At 41.0% G+C, this 23912-nt stretch overlaps 1 protein-coding gene across 4 annotated transcripts; it reads right to left on the reverse strand.

The window, feature by feature from the left end:
- Positions 1–9: 9 nt before the first annotated feature.
- Positions 10–21998, reverse strand: LOC112229742 (protein disulfide-isomerase A3). Of its 4 annotated transcripts, XR_006080516.1 has the most exons (15): positions 21712–21998; positions 19394–19472; positions 14089–14206; positions 13907–14014; positions 9108–9237; positions 8794–8907; positions 8311–8436; positions 5809–5991; positions 5452–5560; positions 3557–3685; positions 2717–2796; positions 2524–2581; positions 1396–1491; positions 978–1034; positions 10–901 (listed from the first exon to the last, which is right to left on the reverse strand). XR_006080516.1 is itself a non-coding variant. In XM_024395753.2 (14 exons), exons 1-13 carry the CDS (start codon positions 21870–21872, stop codon positions 1402–1404), a joined length of 1485 nt encoding a protein of 494 aa, XP_024251521.1. In that variant the 5' UTR covers positions 21873–21998; the 3' UTR covers positions 10–1034; positions 1396–1401. The 4 variants fall into 4 exon arrangements, 2 of the variants coding, with proteins under 2 accessions (XP_024251521.1, XP_024251520.1); XR_006080515.1 differs by having other exon boundaries at positions 978–1491; XM_024395753.2 differs by having other exon boundaries at positions 10–1034.
- Positions 21999–23912: the final 1914 nt, after the last annotated feature.

Here is a 23912-nt window from a genome sequence, read left to right on the forward strand (position 1 = left end):
AAAGACACATCGAAGTCAGTAATTTTATTAAATGGTTTCAGCATCTTTTAAGTGAGAAAAATCCAAAGACAAACATTTCTTAGCGGATCAAACATAAACGAAGGATAATGGGTCCTCTGAGTGCCAAACTCTTGCAACAAATCAAATGTACATCAATAAATCAAAAGGCTCTGTCAAAAAAGAGACAATTAAGATTGCAAATATGTTCACACATTATGTACAGTACACAGAAAGTGAATTACTGTATTGCCTATACTATATAATAAATATGATAAATAACACACATCTGGCCTTCATAGTCAAATCCAAACATTGTACATGCCTTTCAGAAGTTACTTGCTCTAAAAAAAAGCTGGGGAAAATGGCATATAATGATAGAAACATAAATAAAAAAACAGAATATTCAAAAACATAAAGTGAAAACATTTGTTTTCAAGGAGACCATGGTGGCTACTTGTCATTTTTGCCACTAATCTGAATATTTCCTTTGCAGTATTTCCAAAATGGTTAATTTGATATTTGCATGGACAAAAAAAAAGGAGAATGGGTGGGGATGTTTTGGGTTTTGTATGCAGTCAGTAGGCAGATAGGTGGTGAGCGGTTGGTTGGTTGTTGGTGCTGTGTGGAATGACACCAACTCTGTAGCTCAAGTACACATAAAAAGACCAGTGGGTACCTTTTGGAACTAGTTAATATGAAGCTATTTCAGACTATTTTACACAAGCAAGGTTAGCTGACCACCTCCTTGCTCCTGCTTTGTGAAATGCCAATGCAAAAGAGAGTGCTCAATATTAGCTGCCAATCTAGGGTTGTTGATGGGTTATCATTGGTGGAATGGATGGTATGGCTTATAGTGGTGAAGAAGACCTATAGTTCTGACATACAGGTAGTAAGTCAAGACCTAGAAACAAATAGGTGTTATTACAGTGTCATTATACAACATCCATTCATTTCATGGTATTTGATGCATGACAAACCTGCACCAAACTGCTCCTTGGTGAGTTGATGCCGTTGATATTCATTTTGATTTTGTCCTTTAATGAAAGTAAATTGGGAAGGTTTGGTTCAGTCTCATGCCAAGACAATCAGCCTCATCTCCCTTCCAAGTCACTTGACATTAGAGATTCGCAGTCCTCAATCTTTGTTCTCTCTTCCTCTGTAGAAATGTTATTTCTCCTCCTGAACAATTACAAGGGGCTCTGTTCCTAGAGAGTCAATTGTGTGACTTTCAAAACTATTGTTTCTAGGAACAAAATTATTGTGAGTAGATTTAGGTTTTTGGAGTGTCATTTCATCAGAAATAAAGAATCTTAGCAGAAGTTGTGAGTATCCACAACTGTAATTCCAGGGGTCTCAAGCTACAATTTCCATAATACACCCCTGCCATCGCCTTACTTCTGTTCACAGGTCTTCTTTCACTCTGCTGACAACAGGAACGTGCGAGGATTCTCTCTTCAAGTACTTGATGAAGTCCTTCACTTCATGGGCTCCCTGGAATTAGAGGAAAACATTGTAAGCTCCCTTTGTAACCAAACATAAAATCTTTCATACATCAATACATGCAGTTTCCCCTAGGATTTTTTTCAGCAGTGGTGGCAAAGGTAGCAGGAGAAGTAGTTTCGCAAGCCATTGCTTCTAGTCATTGCGCTGACGCTAGTTAGCAACTTCCTTCAAACTGTACGCATAGACATAAAAATTGTACCCATGAGTTAATTTCCCTCTGGGTAAGTAGAAAATGTCAATCTGACACTATCCCTTTATAAGCACATCTTGGCAGAAATATATACACTACATGACCAAAAGTATGTGGACCCCTGCTTGTTGAACATCTCATTCCAAAATCATCAGCATTAATACGGAATTGGTCCCCCTTTGTTGCTATAACAGCCTCCACTATTATTGGAAGTCTTTCCACTAGATGTTGGAACATTGCTGCGGGGACTTGCTTCTATTCAGTTACAAGAGCATTCGTGAGGTCGGGCACTAATTTTCGGCAATTAGGCCTGGCTCACAGTCGGTGTTCCAATTCATCCCAAAGGTGTTAGATGGGGTAGTGTGTGCTGAAACAAAGAACAGATGATTTTTACACACTATGCGCTTCAGCACTCGGCTGTCCCGTTCTGTGAGCTTGTGTGGCCTACCACTTTGCGGCTGAGCTGTTGTTGCTCCTAGACGTTTCCACTTCAACAAAATCACTTACAGTTGATCGGGGCAGCTCTAGCAGGGCAGAAATTTAACGAACTGACTTGTTGGAAAGGTGGCATCATATGACAGTGCACATTGAAAATCACTGAGTAAGGCCATTCTACTGCCAATTTTTGTCTATGGAGATTGCATGTCTGGCTGAAATAGCCGAATTCACTCATTTGAAGGGTTGTCCACATACTTTTGTATATAATCTCTATATATATTATTTTTTTGGAGTGGCAGGTTGCTGCTAACTGAATATAGAGGAAACACTGGTATATGACTAGTTTGTGTCTGCTTGTGTAAAATGGTATTAACAGTGTAAGGACACTTCACCTCATATCGCTTGGGCTGGTCCTTCTTGCCTGCCTGAGCAAAGTAGATGGTGGGAAACCTACAGAACGATAAAAGCGAGAGAGAGAGAAACACAATGAATGAATGACCAGAAACATGGGAAAAATAAATGGAAAGATAAGTGAGTCCTGATAGAAGGGAAAGGACAACCAGGTGATGAAATGTGACGTCTCACCCTTGCACATCAAAGCCTTGTGGAACATCATTGGCTGTGGCGTCCATCTTGGCAATTACAATATTAGGGTCAGAGTAGAGCTGAGAAGAAAACAGGAGAATCAACCAATGACTAGGGTTGCATGCACACAATAATGTGGCTAGTCCGACTAATATAATAGTTTGATTGAAACCTTTATATGCTTCACAAGAAGAACGATTTCCCTAATAATCCTTTTTACATGGACACATCTGAAATCAGGCCCCCTGATCAGATTTTGATAAACGCACAAAATCTGCAATCAAAATAAACGTTCTATCACAGTGTTATTTTTGGGAAGTATATTTGATTCTGAGTTCGGATATATAAAGTTTGCATGTGAAAAGACACAGAAATTTGGTTGTTCCAAACTCACTTCCTTCACGCTAAAGAGGGAGGCTTGCGCTACCGGTGCAGATTAAATACACAGCTGGAATGCCGATTAAGGTGTTCAGAAAACCAGGTGTTTTAATCGGCGTATGCTTACTTCGATTTTGACCTGACGCCGATGAAGATAAGCAGAGTAAGGTGTTTACATGACTTTTGCATGATCTGCCTACTGCCAGAATCAGTTTATTATTGAATTATTACTGTGCATATAAAAGTACTCAGTGAGAACAAAGGGCTTAACTTGGCTTTAGCTCTTTCCTTAATTTGACATATTACAATTTTCAAATGGCCCACAAATGTTCTGAGGAAAGCCACAATCGTGAACGGGGCAGTAAATAAATAAAAAATATTTTGTTCCAGAATTGAACAGTTTTAAATAATTTAAATATGGCATTGGTGAGTCTGTATGAGTGCGTGTGTAGTCTTGCTCACCTGTTCTGCCAACTCCTTGTACTTGGGCTCCAGGCTCTTACAGTGACCACACCAGGGGGCATAGAACTCAATCAGCACGTCCTTCTCCGGCTCATTCACAATCTCCTCAAATGACTCCGCTACCACTACCTGCGAGAGAGCGCACACACAAACCCAGAGAAAATCATTCAAATCAAACTATTTGTCACATGCGCCGAATACAAAACTCGACCGTTTCCGTGAAATGCTTACTTACAGTTGATGTCGGAAGTTTACATACACTTAGGTTGGAGTCATTAAAACTCGTTTTTCAACCACAAATTTCTGGTTAACAAACTATAGTTTTGGCAAGTCGGTTAGGACATCTACTTTGTGCATGACACAAGTAATTTTTCCAACAATTGTTTACAGACAGATTATTTCACTTATCATTCACTGTATCACAATTCTAGTGGGTCAGAAGTTTACATACACTAAGTTGACTGTGCCTTTAAACAGCTTGGAAAATTCCAGAAAATGATGGCATGGCTTTAGAAACTATAGGCTAATTGATGTCATTTGAGTCAATTGGAGGTGTACCTGTGGATGTGTATTTCAAGGCCTACCTTCAAACTCAGTGCCTCTTTACTTGACATCATGGAAAAATCAAAAGAAATCAGCCAAGACCTCAGAAAAAAATTGAGACCACCACAAGTCTGGTTCATCCTTGCCGAGCAATTTCCAAACGCCTGAAGGTACCACGTTCATCTGTATAAACAATAGTATGAAAGTATAAACACCATGGGACCACGCAAGCCGTCATACCGCTCAGGAAGGAGACGTGTTCTGTCTCCTAGAGATGAACGTACTTTGGTGGAAAAAGTGCAAATCAATTATAGAACAACAGCAAAAGGACCCTGTGAAGATGCTGGAGGAAACAGGTACAAAAGTATCTATATCCACAGTAAAACGAGTCCTATATCGACATAAAATGAAAGGCCGCTCAGCAAGGAAAAAGCCACTGCTCCAAAACTTCCAGACTAAGGTTTGCAATTGCACATGGGGACAAAGATCATACTTTTTGGAGAAATGTCCTCTGCTCTGATGAAACAAAAATAAAACTGTTTGGACATAATGGCCATCCTTATGTTTGGAGGAAAAAGGGGGAGGCTTGCTGAAAAACACCTTCCCAACCGTGAAGCACGGGAGTGGCAGCATCATGTTGTGGGGGTGCTTTGCTGCAGGAGGGACTTGGTGCACTTCACAAAATAGATGGCATCATGAGGATGGAAAATTATGTGGATATATTGAAGCAACATCTCAAGACATCAGTCAGAAAGTTAAAATTTGGTCGCAAATGGGTCTTCCAAATGGACAATGACCCCAAGCATACATCCAAAGTTGTGGCAAAATGGCTTAAGGACAACAAAGTCAAGATATTGCAGTGGCCATCACAAAGCCCTGACCTTAATCCCATAGAAAATGTGTGGGCAGAACTGAAAAAGCGTGTGCGAGCAAGGAGGCCTACAGACCTGACTCAGTTACACCAGCTCTGTCAGGAAAAATGGGCCAAAATTCACCCAATTTATTGTGGAAAGCTTGTGGAAGGCTACCCGAAATGTTTGACCCAAGTTAAACAATTTGAAGGCAATGCTACCAAATACTAATTGAGTGTATGTAAACTTCTGACCCACTGGGAATGTGATGAAAGAAATAAAAGCTGAAATAAATCACTCTACTATTATGCTGACATTTCACATTCTTAAAATAAAGTGGTGATCCTAACTGACCAAAGACAGGGAATTTTTACTAGCATTAAATGTCAGGAATTGTGAAAAACTGAGTTTAAATGTATTTGACTAAGAGGCATGTAAACTTGCGACTTCAGCCGTACATGTGTGAATTGAATAATAACATAGAAATACACACACACACACCTTGACGGGGCCTTTGTTTTTCTCAGGGATGGGCTCCGACTTGATGTAACGTTTTAGTCGTCCAGCAAAGTAATCCTCCAGGAATCTTTCCAGGGACTTCCCATCTCGCCTGTTAAATAGAATCATTATTTATTGTTGAACCTATGGCATTATCCAACCCACATCGCCCTCTTTGATAAGGGTTAATGTTAGATGATGGTTCGAGTTTGGGTATGGATGAGAGATTGTCTGTGGATAGGGGTCTGATATTTCTGTAACTCACAACCATGTTCTCATGGTTAAAATTAGGATAGTAGGGTTATATGTGGTAGAGCTCAGAAGTTAGGACTTAGTTGAGGTTCCATGCCTGTAACTCACGTGAACTCCTCCCTCATGGTGTACTTGAATCCCTGTTGTGTTCTGATGGTTACGAAGGGTAGATCTCCTCCGTCCGACGCCCCCAGACCAAACTCCTCCTCCAGCTCATCCACAAAGTCCTTGCGATTGGCCACGGCAAAACTCAGGCCCTGGGACGCAAACTGAGAACCCACCTTCATCACCCTGAGGAGAGAGAATGAAAGACACTAAACAATAATAATGGCAAGTGACTTAATATACCACCTTGTATACAATATTTGGGGCTCAGATATTACATGTATTGTTTGAAGGATAAGATCTAAATCAAAATAAATAATCTAAGTGAATATACATACATAATGTTAAATTCATGTTTTAAGTATCCCTATATTTCTATTATTTATACACCTGCGCAGGAGTCTCACTGGAGATGGACCTGGCCTGAGTGTGATGGCAACTATGTACTGTGGTAATACGGTGAAGTAAACGTTGTTAAACTGGAACCTAGTCACTGTGTCATTTTGAGTTAACACATAAGAGATACAGGACCAGTCAAAAGTTTGGACACACCTACTCATTCAAGGGTTTTTCTTTATTTGCAAAAACCATCAAGCGCTATGATGAAAATTGCTCTCGTGAGGACCGCCACAGGAAATAATACAGTGCCTTCGGAAAGTATTCAGACCCCTTCACCTTTTCCACATTTTGTTACGTTGCAGCCATATTCAAAAAATGCTTCTTTTTTAAAAATCATCATCAATTTACACACAACACCCCATAATGACAAAGTGAAAACAGGTTGGTAGAAATGTTTTCAAATGTATTAAAAATGTTTAAAAAAACAGAAATACCTATTTACATAAGTATTCAGACCCTTTGCTATGAGACACAAAATTGAGAGCAGGTGTATCCTGTTTCCATTGATCATCCTTGAGATGTATCTACAACTTGATTGGAGTCCACCTATGGTAAATTCAATTGATTGGACATGATTAGGAAAGGCACACACCTGTCTATATAAGGTCCCACAGTTGACAGTGCAAAAACCAAGGAATGAGGTCGAAGAAATTGTCCATAGAGCTCCGAGACAGGATTGTGTCGAGGCACAGATCTGGGGAAGGGTACCAAAACATTTCTGCAACATTGAAGGTCCCCAAGAACACAGTGGCCTCCATCATTCTTAAATGGAAGAAGTTTGGAACCACAAAGACTCTTCCTAGAACTGGCTGCCCAGCCAAACTGAGCAAATGGGGGAGAATGGCCTTGGTCAGGGAGGTGACTAAGAACCCAATGGTCACTGACAGAGCTCCACAGTTCTTCTGTGGAGATGGGAGAATCTTCCAGAAGGACAAATATCTCTGCAGCACTCCACCAATCAGGCCTTTATGGTAGAGCGGCCAGACGGAAGCCACTCCTCAGTAAAAGGCACATGACAGCCCGCTTGGTCTTTGCCAAAAGGCAAACAAGACTCTCTGGTCTGATTGCCAAGCGTCATGTCTGGAGGAAACCAGGCACCATCCCTACGGTGAAGCATGGGGAGCGGCATCATGCTGTGGGGATGTTTTTCAGTGGCAGGGACTGGGAGACTAGTCAGGATCGAAGCAAAGATGAACGGAGCAAAATACAGAGAGATCTGCTCCAGAGCACTCAAGACCTCAGACTGGGGCGAAGGTTCACCTTCCAACAGGACAGCAATCCTAAGCATACAGCCAAGACAACGCAGGATTGGCATTAGGACAAGTCCTTGATTTGCCCAGCCAGAGCCCGGACTTGAATCCGATCGGACATCTCTGGAGAGACCTGAAAATAGCTGTGCAGAAACACTCCCCATCCAACCTGAGCTTGAGAGGATCTAGAGAAGAATGGGAGAAACTCCCCAAATACAGGTGTGCCAAGCTTGTAGCGTCATACCCAAGAAGACTCAAGGCTGTAATCACTGCCAAAGGTGCTTCAACAAAGTACTGAGTAAAGGGTCTGAATACTTATGTAAATGGTATATTGCGTTTTTTTTTATAAATTAGCAAAAATGTACCAAATAGGATTTCAGTAACAAATGAAAAACAGAACTGAAATAAAAGACAATGTTTAGTTTAATTGTGGGTTATCTAATTTGAGTGTTTTAAAGCAGTGGTTCTCAACAGGTTTTGCCTCAAAAACAAAATTGAACCAGGTTGTCGGAACCCAATATTCACATTGCATTTCGTCAAAAAAAATTGCAATCTGTAAAACTTTTTTTTGTAGCTATATTGACAATAAATGTAGTAATTATATGACAATATTCCCACCCTTTCATTGTAAATAATTCCATTCAACATATTCTTGATGAAGAATATCGGTAAACTCACTGGTTTGAGCCCGACCGCAATATTAACCAAATCTGCTAAATAGCACTGCTAGTAGCTCTATATATATAAAAAAACGTAGATTTTTTTTTGGGGGGGTGAGTCTTTATTATAATTTTTTACTTCAACACCTGTGACCCATCAATTGAGAATCACTGGTTTAAAGTGTTATGGTACCAACCTGTTCCTCCAATAGTTGGTGCCTTTGGGGTTCTGCAGGTAGTCCAAATCATAGTACGCAGTCAACAAGTCCTGCCCCTTCAGCTTATCTCTGTTCTCATTGGTCAGATGGGGGCACATTCCGAAACTGACCAAAAACAGTAAAAAGGGAGACCAACAATGTTAGACAGTCAAGTAGAGGTAGAGGTTAAGAGCGTTCGGCCAGTAACTGAAAGGTCGCTGGTTCGAATCTTCAAGCCGACTAGGTGAAAAATTTCTCAATGTGCCCTTGAGCAAGGCAATTAACCCTAATTGCTCCTGTAAGTCGCTCTGGAGAAAAGCGTCAGCTAAATGACTAACCTGTAAAAGAAAATGTAAATGAAAAGACGAACAGGGATATGATAGGGAGAAAGTGTTAGAAAGAGATGCAGAAAAAAAAGAGACATTAAAGTAACACAGACATTGGAGTAGATGAAGAGTAGACAGAGGGGAGCAGTAGTCTTACATGTTGTCTCTGATGAAGCGCCGCAGTGTGTGGGTGGTGATCGTCTCAGTGAAGCGCAGTACGCTCTCCTCAAACTTACTGCTCAGTCTTGGGGGTCTGAACAGCAGAACACGCCTGGAGAGACACGGGGAAAATAATGTAGTCATTTGGTCACACCATAACAGTGTTTCTCAATCAATTCCTGGATGTACACAATTTTGCTCTAGCCCCGCACCAAGAAACCTGATTGAACTCTACAGGGTTATCTTGATCACGCTCACTTCTTTCCATTCTCTCCCTCCCTCTACCCTATCCTCCCTCTCCCTTGCTCTCACTCAGTGTCCACCCCGTGTTTGAGGCCCAGGGTCATGTCGATGGTGTGGGCGAAGCGGAAGTGCTCCCTCATGACGCTGGCCGCCTTCAGAAACTCTGCCAGCTGACCACTGTCAGGCCCAGAAAAAAATCCTGAGGGAAGAGAGAAGTATGGAGAGAAAGTACATTAGCCCTCTCCAACACATCGAGTGTGTTGGCTTCCACCATGTTGTATTCACCTCTCACAAGCTTTTCAGAGCAGTGGACATGAAATCATTTATAACCCATGTGAAAAGTACAGATTCAGGGAGCCATTTAAAGGGGCAGCGCAGGGGGCTCCTGAGTGGCGCAGCGGTCTAAGGCACTGCATCGCAGTGCTAGAGGCATCACTACAGACCCTGGTTCGATCCAGGGCTGTATCACAACCCTGGAGTCCCATAGCGCGGCGCACAATTCGTTCGGGTTAGGGAAGGGCTTCGTTCGGGTTAGGGAAGGGTTTGGCCACGGGGGGGTTTTACTTGGCTCATTGCGCTCTAGCGACTACTTGTGGCAGGCATGACTCGACCTTCGCCTCCCGAGCCCATTGGGGAGTTGCAGCCATGGGAGAAAAAGGGGCAGTAAAACACGTGATTTTCCTTTGTTTTATAAACACATTTCCACACTATGAGGTAGATTATTATCCACACTATTATATAAATGGCAGCCAATTCTAACCAGGGTTAAACGAGGTAAATGGAATGGAATTCCCTTTTTATGCACTTTTCTCTCTATGCGTATTCTGAACTTGAATGTAAGCATGAGAATAGCATGCTATTCACCTGCTATTTGTTCGGGGTGGAGATCTAAGTAATGAAGGATTGTACAGATACACCGTATTCTGACCTGGACTTTATTCCCTCATAATTCCACCACCGTTACACGCAAGGAAACCATGAATAAGGTTGAGCGAATTTACCGGTTCTACTTTCATTTTCCCCGATAGAAATAACAGCATTCTCCATGCACTGTAATTTCTAAATGGATAAGAGCTACAGATAAGAGCTAGGTAAATGAGTAATCCATTTGGAGAAGATTGTAAATACACATGTTTTAGATAATTTTTCCTTATGATCCCTAGAGACGAATATGAAACCAGTCATATGGAAGCATATGACTGGTTTCATTTGACAATTTGTATCATGTTTAATATTGGCCACTGTCGGCAGCCACCATCAGTATTAAACACATACATTTAGAACTGCCACTTTCGTGTTTGTTTTCTTCAATTTGTAGCTGACATTTTGCATCATCTCATTCCGTTTCTCTTTCTTACCGTTTACCTTTCTTTCACGCCTGTGTAGTTGTTCCTGAGGGTCGCTAGCATTAGGGGATCATATTAGGCTAATGTTGAGCAATAATTTGGGACATGTAGCATATTTAAATCATTATGGAACTCCGACCGCACACAGCAGGTTAAACCTGGAGCACGGTTCACAACGAACTGGACCGTTGTCATACAGTTCCATTAGTAAGGGTAGATTTATAGGACTATTGTTCTATAAATAATTTTAAAAATACATTCTAAATTACAATTATTCAAATCTAAAAGATAAAATTCAACGTGAGCAACCTTAGATCATTGGAACAGGTTGAACTTGAATCATTTTCACAATAAATGGCTACGCTATGAAACCACACACTTGCAGAGACTTTGATATTACTGTCAGCAATTGATATGGTGTAAACAATGTGCTCTCCAAACGGCCGTTAACTGTGAGGGCCAAGATGCCCATTCATGGACTTTTGTTCGCTATACAAGTCGGGGGATGCTATTCACGAGGATATATTGTTGTCTCACGATTCCCGAGCATAAAACAACATAGGCGATGTTCAGTGTGCTGACAAAAAAACTGATTCCATATGGGATTCAAATGGTGGGCTCCATCTATCACAGGATGGCAGGCAGGCCTCTGCCCTCTAGTTATGAATGTGTCTGTCATATGGAGGCATTTTATGATACACTGAAAGCAACTGGCGGCAAAAGAGCTTAGCACAGAACTCGATACGGTATACCGCAGCAGGTAACTTCAAATGTAAACTACATCAAAACACATCCACTGTGCGCACGCCTGTTCGCACAACTATGTGGAGATATGGGATCAGAGCATGACAATGTTCGATCACACACCGAGGCTTGGTGGTTATCGAGGGGGGAGTGTTGGAAAGATTTTTCACATTGAAAGATGAACTGTTGTCATTCAGAATGAACTTGGTTGACTTTCTGAAGAAAATAACAGGACAGCATCAGTAAGTGTCCCACACGAATGTCCCACACAATCCGTTTGACTGTGATCCTGGTTCAGTTGACATGCCAGTAAATGAAATCGAACAGCTGATCAAGCTTTTCATGTGACCAAATGGATTCACGGGTCACTACAGAGGAGTTTTGGTTCCTGATTCAAAGGGAATACCCTCCTGTCTCCCTCTGAGCATTAATGCCGCGTTAAAATCAACTGGGAACTTGGAACTCTGAAATCAATGTCTTCTGACTTCAGTGCGTTCAAGACAACTGGGAACTCCGGAAAGAAATGAGCTCCGACTGGGAAAAATAGTTTTGAACGGTCATCCAACTCGGGAACTCAGGCCTCTTTCTAGAGCTCCAATTGCCAACCCAAAGTGGACCTCATATTTTTCAGAGTTCCCAGTTGTCTTGAAAGCACCATAAAACTCATTGTAGGCTACCCTTTGCCAGCTCATATCTGTGCGATGCTGGATTCTGTGTTCTCATCTGCATTTAAAACCAAATATTGATCCAGGTTGGATGTGACAGCAGAGATGAGTTGCGCACTGTCGACCATGAACACTGACTTTGAGAAGCTCCGACGCGACATGCATCAAGTACACCCATCTCATTAGTGGTGTTGAGATAAGAAACATTATGTCAGACTAATTTGCAATTGATTGCCATCGCCCCAAATAAAGTAAAAATCTGTTAATTACATAATTTCACACGTTTGGGTAGAGAGAATTTTCTGATATCAAAATGGGGTCGTGGGCCAGTTTTTTTTGTAAACCCCTAATCCAGGCTGTAACGCACCCGGGCGTGATTGGGAGACCCATCATTGGCCCAGTATCATCCAGGTTTGGCCGGAGTAGGCCGTCATTGTAAATAAGAATTTGTTCTTATCTGACTTGCCTTGTTAAATAATTTTTATTTTTTTACCTACAAGATCAGAGTATTTTTAAATCTACCAGTTGGTGCTGAAATGGAGATGAATATGCATATTAGGTCAGGGCTATATATTGAATGAATTCGATTCATTTGAATTGATATATTGAATTGAATTGCAATATTCCAAATGCCTCTATCGCAATAAATCTTTTTTGTATTTTTATGAGTTTATGTCCGTTTTTTTTCATGTCTTTTTGGTCTCGTCTCCTTCAATCCTTCTGTGCACCTTCCCATTTACACCAGAGCTCTGAATATAATGACGAGATGCTCACGTCTCTTCCCTAACAATGGGAGTCGTTGTTCCAAAGGCGGGAAGGCAGGAGACAAGCTTAGGGACAAAAAAAAACAGAGAAATGCTTTGGGCTTATTTTGGACAGATTTTAGCGAGATGTTCTCGCTACATCTCTTCCTCTCTGTTTACACACACACACACACACACACACACACACACACACACACACACACACACACACACACACACACACACACACACACACACACACACACACACACACACACACACACAGTTGAGAGATCACTTCTTCCTTTCTGAAAAGCGGTTTCAACTCGATATTTGCATTTGAGGTTTGGTCCAACAGAATGGGTCATATGGAGAAACACATTGAGACATTGTTTTATTGTAATAGAGGAGAAGTTAACCTGTTGAACGATACCCTTTTTAATGTCTCAACTACTCAAATTGCACACAAAGCAGACATTACTAAAAACAGGCGTAACAAGAAACATTGATTCTGGAAAATGAATGCTCAAATATTGCAGCAGCATTTTTGCCAAAGATTGTTATACTAGCTATCTAGTCTGTGTTTTATAATTGTGCAATAAGCATAAAACGCAATTATATAAGGAATTGGCAACTTGTTCTCATTCTGAGAAATAAGGTAGGCCACTTGATTTCAACATCTTAAAAAAGTGGACAGGCTAGCATACTGTTCAAACAATTGGAGAAAGGTGTGTTTAGAACAATTCAACTGTTCTGCCTTGTTAGCAAGCAAATAGATCCAAGTTGGCTAAATTTGAAATAAAGATTAGCTGGCTACTCACCAGCATGCGGGCTTGTGCTTGACAGATTGTTTATAATGCCTGCTACAAGAAGTTAGTCACTATTAGTGAATGTGAATTATGCATGGTTTTAGTTAAATTTGTAACAAAAAGGGCATTTTCATAGACAGACTTGAAAGCAGATCAGTGATTATTGCTAAAAAGCAGGTTAAACTATTTTGATAAAATAATCAAATTATTGTGGCATATATTTAGACTAATTTCATACGCCCTGAATTCATTACATTATTGCAGAGTGTTTGAAATGAAGTGTATTTTATCTTTAAAAAAGTGTACACCAAAGCTTATTGCATTGTTGTTTAAGGGCTTGTATGTAAGCATTTCACTGTAAGGTCTACTACATCTGTTGTATTCGGCGCATGTGACAAATAACACTTGATCAGATTTATATGATATGATTTTTAAGCCATATTGCCCAGCTCTAATGCATATACACCGAGTATACAAAACATTAAGAACACGCGCTCTTATTAACATGAAAAACTGACCAGCTAAATCCAGGTAACTATCCTCTTCTAGAGGACGACTTACCCACGACACTGGCGTCAAAGTGGTTGACAAAGGCCTCGAGATCTGCTTCCCTGCGCAGGGTAACAGAGTTGGGTCCAGCCTGCTTCTTCATGAAGTGGACAATGCCATCTGTGTGTATGCAGACAAATTAATTAGTAGGCCTAACATGATTAGTGTACTCTAACAACATTCAAACCACACACCTGCGGAGCGTGGCCCGTCATAGGACGAGGCATCTTCTCCGTTTCTGAAGATCTTGAGCGTGGGGTACCCTGTGACCCCAAAACGCCCACATGTGTCTGGGCTCGCTGTGCAGTCCACCTGAGGGGTGAGAGATTGAGATGATAGGGAAGGAGGGAGGTAGAGAGAGAAAGAGGAAATGCAAGAGGAGAGAGAAAGGGATAGAAACATATGATGTGATAGAAAGCTATATTTGTGAGAAAAGTAGGGAGAAAGATAATGAAATGGAGATGATAGAAGCAATATAAAGTAGGGCTGAGCAATATATCGATTAATTCTAATTTATGTTTTTGCACAATATTCCAAATGCCTGTATTTTGCTAAAGATTTTATGTCTGCTTGTTCTCATGTTGTATTTTTGGTCTCGTCTCATTCGCCCCTCTGTACTGTGTGAACCTTCCCATTTACACCAGAGATCAGTATATAATGACAAGATGCACGTCTCTGCCCTAACAATGGGAGTAGTTGTCCCAAAGGCGGGAAGGCAGGCGACAAGCTTAGGTCCAAAATAAGCCCATGGAAACGCATTGGCCTTATTTTGGACAGATTTTATCGAGAGTGAAACCTATCGCTTCGTCTCTTCTTCTACGGTTTACACACACACACACCAAGCCCATCCCCCTGCCCCTCACTCCAACCAAGATGAGATCACATCTTCCTCTATGTCAAGCGGTTTCAACTCGCTATTTACATTTGAGTTTTGGTCCAACAGAATGGGTCATATGGACACTAAAACACATTGAGACATTACTGTAATAGAGGAGAAGTCAACTTCTCTAACGATACCCTTTTTATGTCTCAAATACTCAAATTGCACACAGAACAGACATTACTAAAACGAGAGTATCAATGAACATTGATTCTGGAAAATGAATGCTCAGTTTGTTGTGCGCGACAATGGGGGTACCCACGTACCTCTAGCAGCATTTTTGCCAAAGACTGTTATACTAGCTGTCTCGTCTTTGTTTAATATATGTTTTATAGCATAAAACACAATTATATAAGGAATTGACACCTCGTTCTCAATCTGAGAAATAAGGTAGGCCACTTGATCAACATCTGAACAAAGTGGACAGGCTAACATGCTGTTCAAACAGTTGGAGACGGACAGAAGGGTGTTCAACCTTGTTAGCTAGCAAAAAGATCCAAGTTGGCTAAACTTGAAATATAAAGATTAGCTGGCTAATCACTAGCACATGGGCTTGAGAGATTGTTGATGAGACCCGTGTGAATTTTCTAAAGCCTAATGCCTGCTACAAGAAGTTTGTCATTAAAAGTGTTAGGTTCTAAATAAAGAGTAAAACACTCACGGAGGCTTAGCAAATCTTAAACCAAGTGTATTCACCCACGGGGTCATACAGCTGCATAAGACAAAGAACATATTCACACAAGCACAGGTATTGAACCCTTTCTCCTATGCTGAGCCCCTCCTCACACATCTGAACAGCCAATTGTTGTTCTGTTGCTATCTGTTGCTATCCAGAACATTAGTGATATATGTTCTTCCTCACTTCATCTAACCTGACCTCTGCCCAAATTCCTCACTCCTCCCCCAACTCACGGCTGTCATGTTGACCTGTACCAGACTCTCTCTTCTCCTCTCATAGGATCCCTTATGGCTAACAATAACATATCCTGACAGAATGTAAACGTTATACATTCCCCTCTCTCCTCAAGACCCCTTGACTTTTTCCGCATGTTGTTATGTTACAGCCTTATTCTAAGTTGATTTTTTAAAAACTCAATCTACACACAATACTCCATAATGACAAAGCAAAAAAAAGTTGGTAGAAACACCTAATTTACATAAGTATTCAGACCCTTTGCTATGAGACATGAAATTGAGTGCATCCCGTTTCCATTGATCATCCATGACATATTTCTCCAACTTGATTGGAGTCCACCTGTGGTAAATTCACCTGATTGGACATGATTTGGAAAGGCACACACCTGTCTATATGAGGTCCCACAGTTGACAGTGCATCTCAGAGCAAAAACCAAGCCACGAGGTTGAAGGAATTGTCCTTAGAGCTCCGAGACAGGATTGTCTCGAGGCACAGATCTGCGGAAGGGTACCAAAACATTTGCAGCATTGAAGGTCCCCAAGAACACAGTGGCCTCCATCATTCTTAAATGGAAGAAGTTTGGAACCACCAAGACTCCTCCTAGAGCTGGCCGCCAGCCAAACTGTACAATCAGGGGAGAAGGGCCTTGGTCAGGGAGGTGACCAAGAACCTGATGGTCACTTTGAAAGTACTCTAGAGTTCCTCAGTGGAGATGGGAGAACCTTCCAGAAGGACAACCATCTCTGCAGCCACTCCTCAGTAAGATACACATGACAGCCTGCTTGGAATTTGCCAAAAGGCCCATAAACTCTCAGACCATAAGAAACTAGATTCTCTGGTCTGATGAAACCAAAACGGAACTCTTTGACCTGAATGCCAAGCGTCACGCCTAGAGGAAACCTGGCACCATCCCTACGGTGAAGAATGGTGGTGGCAGCATCATGCTGTAGGAATGTTTTTCAGCAGTAGGGACTGGGGAACTAGTCAGGATCAAGGAAAAGATTAACAGAGCAAAGTACAGAGAGATCCTTGATGAAAACCTGCTCCAGAGCACTCAGGACCTCAGACTGGGGCGAAGGTTCACCTTCCAACAGGACAATGACCCTAAGCACACAGCCAAGACAATGCAGGAGTGGCTTCGGGACAAGTCTTTGAATGTCTTTGAGTGGCCCAACCAGAGCCCAGACTTGAACCCTATCGGACATCTCTGGAGAGACCTGAAAATAGCTGTGCAGCAATGCTTCCCATCCAACCTGACAGAGCTTGAGAGGATCTGCAGAGAAGAATGGGAGAAACTCCCCAAATACCGGTGTGCCAAGTTTGTACCGTCATACCAAAGATGACTTAATGCTGTAATCGCTGCCAAAAGTGCTTCAAGAAAGTACTGAGTAAAGGGTCTGAATACTTATGTAAATGGTATATTTCCAGTTTACATTTTTTTAAACAAATTAGCTAACATTTCTAAAAAACTGTTTTTGCTTTTTCATTATGCGGTATTGTGTGTGGATTGATGAATTTTAGAATAAGGCTGTAATGGAACAAAGATGTGGAGAAAAAAAATCAAGGTCTGAATACTTTCCGAAGGCACTGTATATCATGAATTCCCATAAGTTTGAAAGAAAAGCGTTGTGATTTTCAGGCCATATCGCCCAACCCTAACAAAGTACATTAGCCGTTTCACCTCAAATTGTCACGGATCCCCCCCATACCGTTGCTGATTCCATGCACCGGTTCCGGAGGTCTACTGTACGTCACCGGCCTCTAGGCGTCACTGAACTGTCTCCTTACGCACACCTGGCTCCATTTCCTCTGATTAGTAATTGTATAAATTGTGCCCGTTGTTCACCATCGTCTTGGTCAGTTATTATTCCCATGTCCGTTGGTCTTGTGAGGACAATTACACATTTCCAGTACATATGTGCCCATTACACATTTCGTAGTAGTCAGCAGGATAAGTGTACTCTAAATGTGTGTCTAGGTCATTAGGCCCCATTAGACATGCACCTGTCTGGGGAGTGGGCATGTCTGTTTATTTTTGTACCATTGCTATGGCTCTGTTTCTATGCCCTAATATGAAACCAAACTCAAATTAGTGCAAGGCAAAAAGACAATGGTGGATGAAACATTAACATAAAGAGGAGTTACGATGTGTGTGGCGTAAGGATGAAACCTGTATAAAAAAAAGTGTGTGCCAAGGCTGGAAAGGGAGTTCCTTCATGAACAAGCTCGGCTTATATTACTTTGTAATAAAGTCTTATTGAACTCACAGGCTCCGCTATTCCGTGTATGGTCATTACGGGTCTCGTCCCGTGTATTTATTAGAGGTTTAACCTCGCTCTTTTTTTGGGGTTACATCCCTGTCTTGGTGGTTCCAAACTTCTTCCATTTAAGAAATGGTATAGAGGGAAATAGTCCTATAATTCCTACAACCTAAAACTTCTTACCTGGAAATATTGAAGACTCATGTTCAAAGGAACCACCAGCTTTCATATGTTCTCATGTTCTGAGCAAGGAACTGAAACGTTAGCTTTCTTACATGGCACATATTGCACTTTTACTTTCTTCTCCAACACTTTGTTTTTGCATTATTTAAACCAAATTGAACATGTTTCATTATTTACTTGAGGTTAAATTGATTCTATTGATGTATTATATTAAGTTAAGTGTTCATTCAGTATTGTTTAATTGTCATTATTACAAATAAATAAATGTTTTTTTAAAATTGTTATTATTATTTTTAATCAGCCGATTGATCGGTATCGTCTTTTTTGGTCCAATAAATCGGTATCGGCGTTGAAAATCATAATCAGTCGACCTCTAATTAAAACCCCCATTTACGTATTCCTGTACCTGTTTCCAATCATTTATACAACGTGACACATATCCCATGGGTTATGGGCAATTCCACAGTTAGAGTGATGCTGAGACTCAGATGTTTTACTTTAAAATGTATGCCAAACAAAAAACAATTATTTGTGAAGTTAAATAAACCATACAAATCTATGCACACGGTACACTTAACTTCCACAGAGAATTTTACAAAAACACTTTTTGTGTGTGGTATGTTTCGACCCTTTTATCTCCCCAATTTCGTGGTATCCAATTGGTAGTAGTTACAGTACAGTCTTACCTCATCTGCAACTCCTGTACAGTCTCAGGAGAGGCGAAGGTCGAGAGCCATGCGTCCTCCGAAACGAAACACAACCCAACCAAGCCGCACTGCTTCTTGACACCGTACACCTGGCGACTGTTTCAGCACGTACTGCATCCGGCCCACCACAGGAGTCGCTAGTGCGCGATGAGACAAGGATATCCCTGCCGGCAAAACCCTCCCTAACCCGGACGACGATGGGCCAATTGAGCGCCGCCCCATGGGCCTCTCAGTTGCGGCCGGCTGCGACAGAGCCTGGGCTCGAACCCAGAATCTCCAGTGGCACAGCTAGCACTACGATGCAGTGCCTTAGACTACTGTGCCACTCGGGAGGCACTACAAAAACACTTGACGAACAGGTCAGATGCAAATTTGGTAACAGAATGATGGTTTGTGCTGTCATTCTGAAAACAAAGTTTACACTATGCCGGTGCAATGAGAGTGGGCCATGCAGGACATGCAACTACCAATTAACATTGTGTAACCCTGGATGACGGCAAGAGTTCAAACACCTGGTCATTTTGTTATGCATTATTATGCATTCATAAGTACCTTAGCAAGTGGAACTGTCCCCTTCAGTCGAGTGGCTGCGGTCTCAAAATCTGGGGCTAGTTTCTTACAATGTCCACACCTGAAGAGCAAATAAACATACAGCAGATTAAGGTAGATATAACACAAGGAACAGAATCAGAATCAAGAAACAGGCAATGCAATTGATAACATAGTTATGTGTGGGTAGAAATGTGTTATACCTGTAAAAGGCATAAGCAAATTGGGGTTTAAAAGAAATCTTCCTCACCAAGGTAAGCCAATTTTGAAGAATCATATCAATAGCTCAGCCTCAAATACAGTGACGTGTATTCATGGATGCCAAGGGAAGCCAGGCTTCCCCCCAAAAAACGTACAAAGAAAAATGTTTAAAAACGTAAAATCATTTATCTATCGTCTCTCTGTGTTTCATCATTTTCCTTAAATTTGCAAGAGGCTGAATGTATCGCACAGGAGAAAGCATCCGAGCGATTGAAACAGCACCACTCTGTCTCTCTATGTGTAGGCCATCTGATTATGTCTGGTCCAAACAAGTATGACATTGTTGCTGCCTGTAGCATTAAAGGCAAGGGAAGTGTTAGAGGTTCACCTAGGGGTCATGATAGGGGCTGTACCAAATGTGTGATGTATTATAATAATTGATTATGCTTATGTTGTATTAATAGAAGGGGAGGGGTTATAAGACCCCGCCCTCCTTACATTTATAGGGTCATAGACTACAGATGAACAATATATTCATTATAGAGGTTTAGTATTGTTCCATAGTTGTTTTCTGGTCTTTGCCTTTTATAAAAGAGACCCCTCTGAGAAATGTGTGACTGTGAAGACAGAACTCTGCAGGGGAGTGTAAGAGATAAGAGATTAGTCAGACATTCCACTATAAATCAACTTGAACATTTACTGTTAATCTTTTAGATAGTTACATAAATAAGAGTTTTAGTGTTGAGTAGGCATGGTTTTGGTGAGTAAAAGATAATGACGTAGGCAGTGACATCACTAGGGCTGGACTTCGGGTTTAATAAAATAACATGGGACCTTTTCTTTGATGCAGAACTTACTTGGAAACATGCGTTATGTTCCTGTTGTCAACTTCTGGTCTGCAATTGCATTAATAAAGGTTTTGAATGATTTAATTAAAGATATTGTCATAATGCTAATTTCACCAATGAGCCAATGATTGACAAGGAACAAGGAAACGAACCCCAACAGAAGCCATCAAGCATATGGCCTCCCCTTGACAAAAAAAGAGGACAAATTTGCCAATCAGCATTGAGCTAAACTGAGTGAGCTCAACTTAAAATTGGCAATTTTTCCAAATTAGCCATGGATGGAGATAGGGATTTGGACTTGTGGTTTTACTTAATTCTGTACTGGCCAATGCTTATAAATGGTGATTCTGATCCAACCAATAAGTCATACATTGTTGTTCCCCTGGCCTGAGAGGATGTAAGTTCAATATAGCTAAATGTAGAAGGTTCATGTTAACTAGGCTAGCTAACGTTGCCCATGAATGGAAGTTAGGCTAGCGAGCAAGCATTTTAGACAGGTAGCCTAGTAGGAAAACAAAAAAAATAAGTGTGTACTGTATGACAAAGTGATCACGTTTAGCCAACATGAAAAAGGAGGATGGCATTAGCAGATCTCTACAAATCGAACGCACACAGAAATCAGAACCATAGACAGCCACATCATATTTAGCTAATGTTGAGTAGAGACTAAATCGTTTTTGGTATCTTTAAGATGTCACTGTATTAGACTAAGCAGAGATGATTATGTTGAAGTTGAAACGGCGCTCTAATAGTGGGGGCAGCTCCTGTTTTCTTTGCGACTTGCGGTAACTCTGTGTGGTTCTAAATCAATAACGTTAGTTGTTTGGTTGTCCGAAAATGTCGGAAACATTAACTTGCTCGGCCATGCTGTAGGTCATATAACTGTATGATACTCTACATGCAATATGCTTTGTAGACTTCACTGCGTCTTCTTGTCTCGGAACTAACCAGGTTTATGGAGCAAACAAACGCAATTGTCACAACAGGTTGTAATTTGGGGGGGGGCTCGACTTCCCAGTGACGGCCACTGCTCAAATACTGTTTGCAAATATGGCCAACTGCAAGCTAGTTGCCAACAGTTTGGCAGATGATGGCCGATACTGAGAATATAACTACTCTAACATTAGCTGATGGCTGACTAACGTAACATATCTTGGACAGTTGCCTAGCTGATAAGTCACTATCATTAGATATTTGCCTAAAATGACATTACATGTGTAGAAATTACAATGGATTGACATAAAATAATGTTTCATTTGTATTTTCTCTCACCATGGAGCGTAGAATTTCACTAGCATGGTCTCGTGCTCCGCTGCCAGGTAATCGAAATCTGCGTCCCCTAACTCGAGCACATCACCCCGTGCGACTACCGCTCCAGAAAATATGAGAACCGATAACAAGAAAGGAGGGATGACCGACAAAAAGGAAGCCATATTTCTAAATACTTCAAGTGAACAAAATCTTCAAATTAAATACAGAAACATAAAATGGCACCTATGCTGTAAAGAAGACCCTCACTGTCACCTGCCGGCTCCTCTCCGGAAAACCACGATAGAGTAGACAGAGTAGACAATTGAGAGGTGGGATATAAACAGAATATGCCGGGAAATGACCTTGTCATTGGTCGAGGAGGACATACATTGATGCCATGTAAGTAGTACATTGGTCCACTTCGACGTCAATCATAGTACATCCCTAGCCTACCATAACAGGACAGTAGCTAATCATCAAGGCGTTTGCTTTCTTAAGAGAGGTGTCCGGGGTATAAATCCCAGATCAATGCTACAATGCTACACTTGTGACTTTTGAGGAGGGATACCGATCTCAAAACAGATGGTATATGACATGGCCATGGAAATATCACGTTCAAATATCAAACAAATAATTATTTCACTATAAATTATAGAAAAAACATGTGAAGTGCACATCACACCCATTGTTCTGATTACAGGATCGTGGATGTGAGGAGGGGTCCTAATTTCTGTGTGCAGACATGTTGTCAAAGGTTTTGGTGGGGTGATCAAGGGGTTATTGTATTGGGGCCTATGGTGACATGGTGGGGGTTTGTGTGATTGGTTAGTATTTTCTGAAGTATCTGTTCTATATCTGAGAGATATAGTAAGAAATATCAGGAAATTGTATTTCGTTTTTTTTTAATCGCTTTGGTACTATTTTCACAAGTATGTGGTAAAATTTCACAACTCTTAGTACCAAACTCAATACAGATCATCAAAAAGGCCATTTCTTTCAAAACGTTAAGCACATTTTCAATGGACTAATTACACACAAAATCAGTTACCTTTTCACCAAACCTAAGTGTTTCATCTAGAATCAACTTTTGACATGTACTTTACTCATGCTACTTTCATAGAGTATTATTTCAGTGTCAGTAGCATTATATATTGTAGTGATGTGGAAAATGTAAGCGATACAACACATGTGAAAGGTCCTTAACCGTAACACTCGTGGGAGTTGGCCTATATGGATAGGGCTAAACTGAAATGTTTTTTTTTTATAGAAGAAATAGGAAATGCATAAGCACGGTCACAATTCAGCTATCATAGCAGTGCCGTTGAAGAACAAGAGCATGCACACTTGTGTCTCAACATAAATTGCATTCTCGGTCAGGTGGGCATCATTTGAAAGCTTGTTATATTGCCAACATAACTAGACTAGGTAAATTATAAAATACGATCTTACAGTGTTAGGCTTTCACAAGGCAATTCTGACCAAACCGTTTAATTTTGGTGCGCAAAGAAAGGAGTCATGTGCGCATTCAGGTGTTTGTCCTGCAGCAAATTTTCTTCACAATAGACAAACGTGCCCTTCTGTAACTGTACATAAAACATAGTATTCAAAAACGTTGACACTGTTTATGAAATTAGATTTATGATATGGAAATGTGAAGTGCACTTTTGTTTGGCTTGCTTGTGTGACATCAAAGCGGTATTTATTATAATCCTCAACGTCTCATCTTTCAAAATGTATTGTGTCCTCTTAAATTGACAGTATTTCCCTCCCTCAGACAACAAAACATGTTCAAAAGTCGCCCAATTAGCGAGAGGGAGGGGGGGCAACTTCTTGTCAAGTGCAGTGCTCAAGTTCAGAATGGCAGCGCTGTGAAGCGCAGAGCCTGGGCTCTGACGTCATTTATATCATGTTACTGTACACAGTTTATGGCAGAGCCCAAATCTGCCATTTTCAACACGTATACGAGTGTAAAGGGTTACCATCTTGGATAGTAGTACAGTAGTAGTATGTTACATTGTGGTATTAGTGTAGTGGTACAGTCCTGACAACTAAAATGTACATTGTAACATCTTTTAAAAGCTACATTACTTGTTAGTTGTCGAACAAGCCTCCTGGATAGGTATAGTAACATCAGTGTCTCCCCGTTTTACCAGAGGTTATTTTTCGCATCAGTTTAACATAAACAATATTTCACTCCCCTGTAAAAACATATTCTTAGAGTA

Source organism: Oncorhynchus tshawytscha, linkage group LG31 (assembly GCF_018296145.1).
Source record: "Oncorhynchus tshawytscha isolate Ot180627B linkage group LG31, Otsh_v2.0, whole genome shotgun sequence".
NCBI classification, from domain to species: Eukaryota; Metazoa; Chordata; class Actinopteri; order Salmoniformes; family Salmonidae; genus Oncorhynchus; species Oncorhynchus tshawytscha.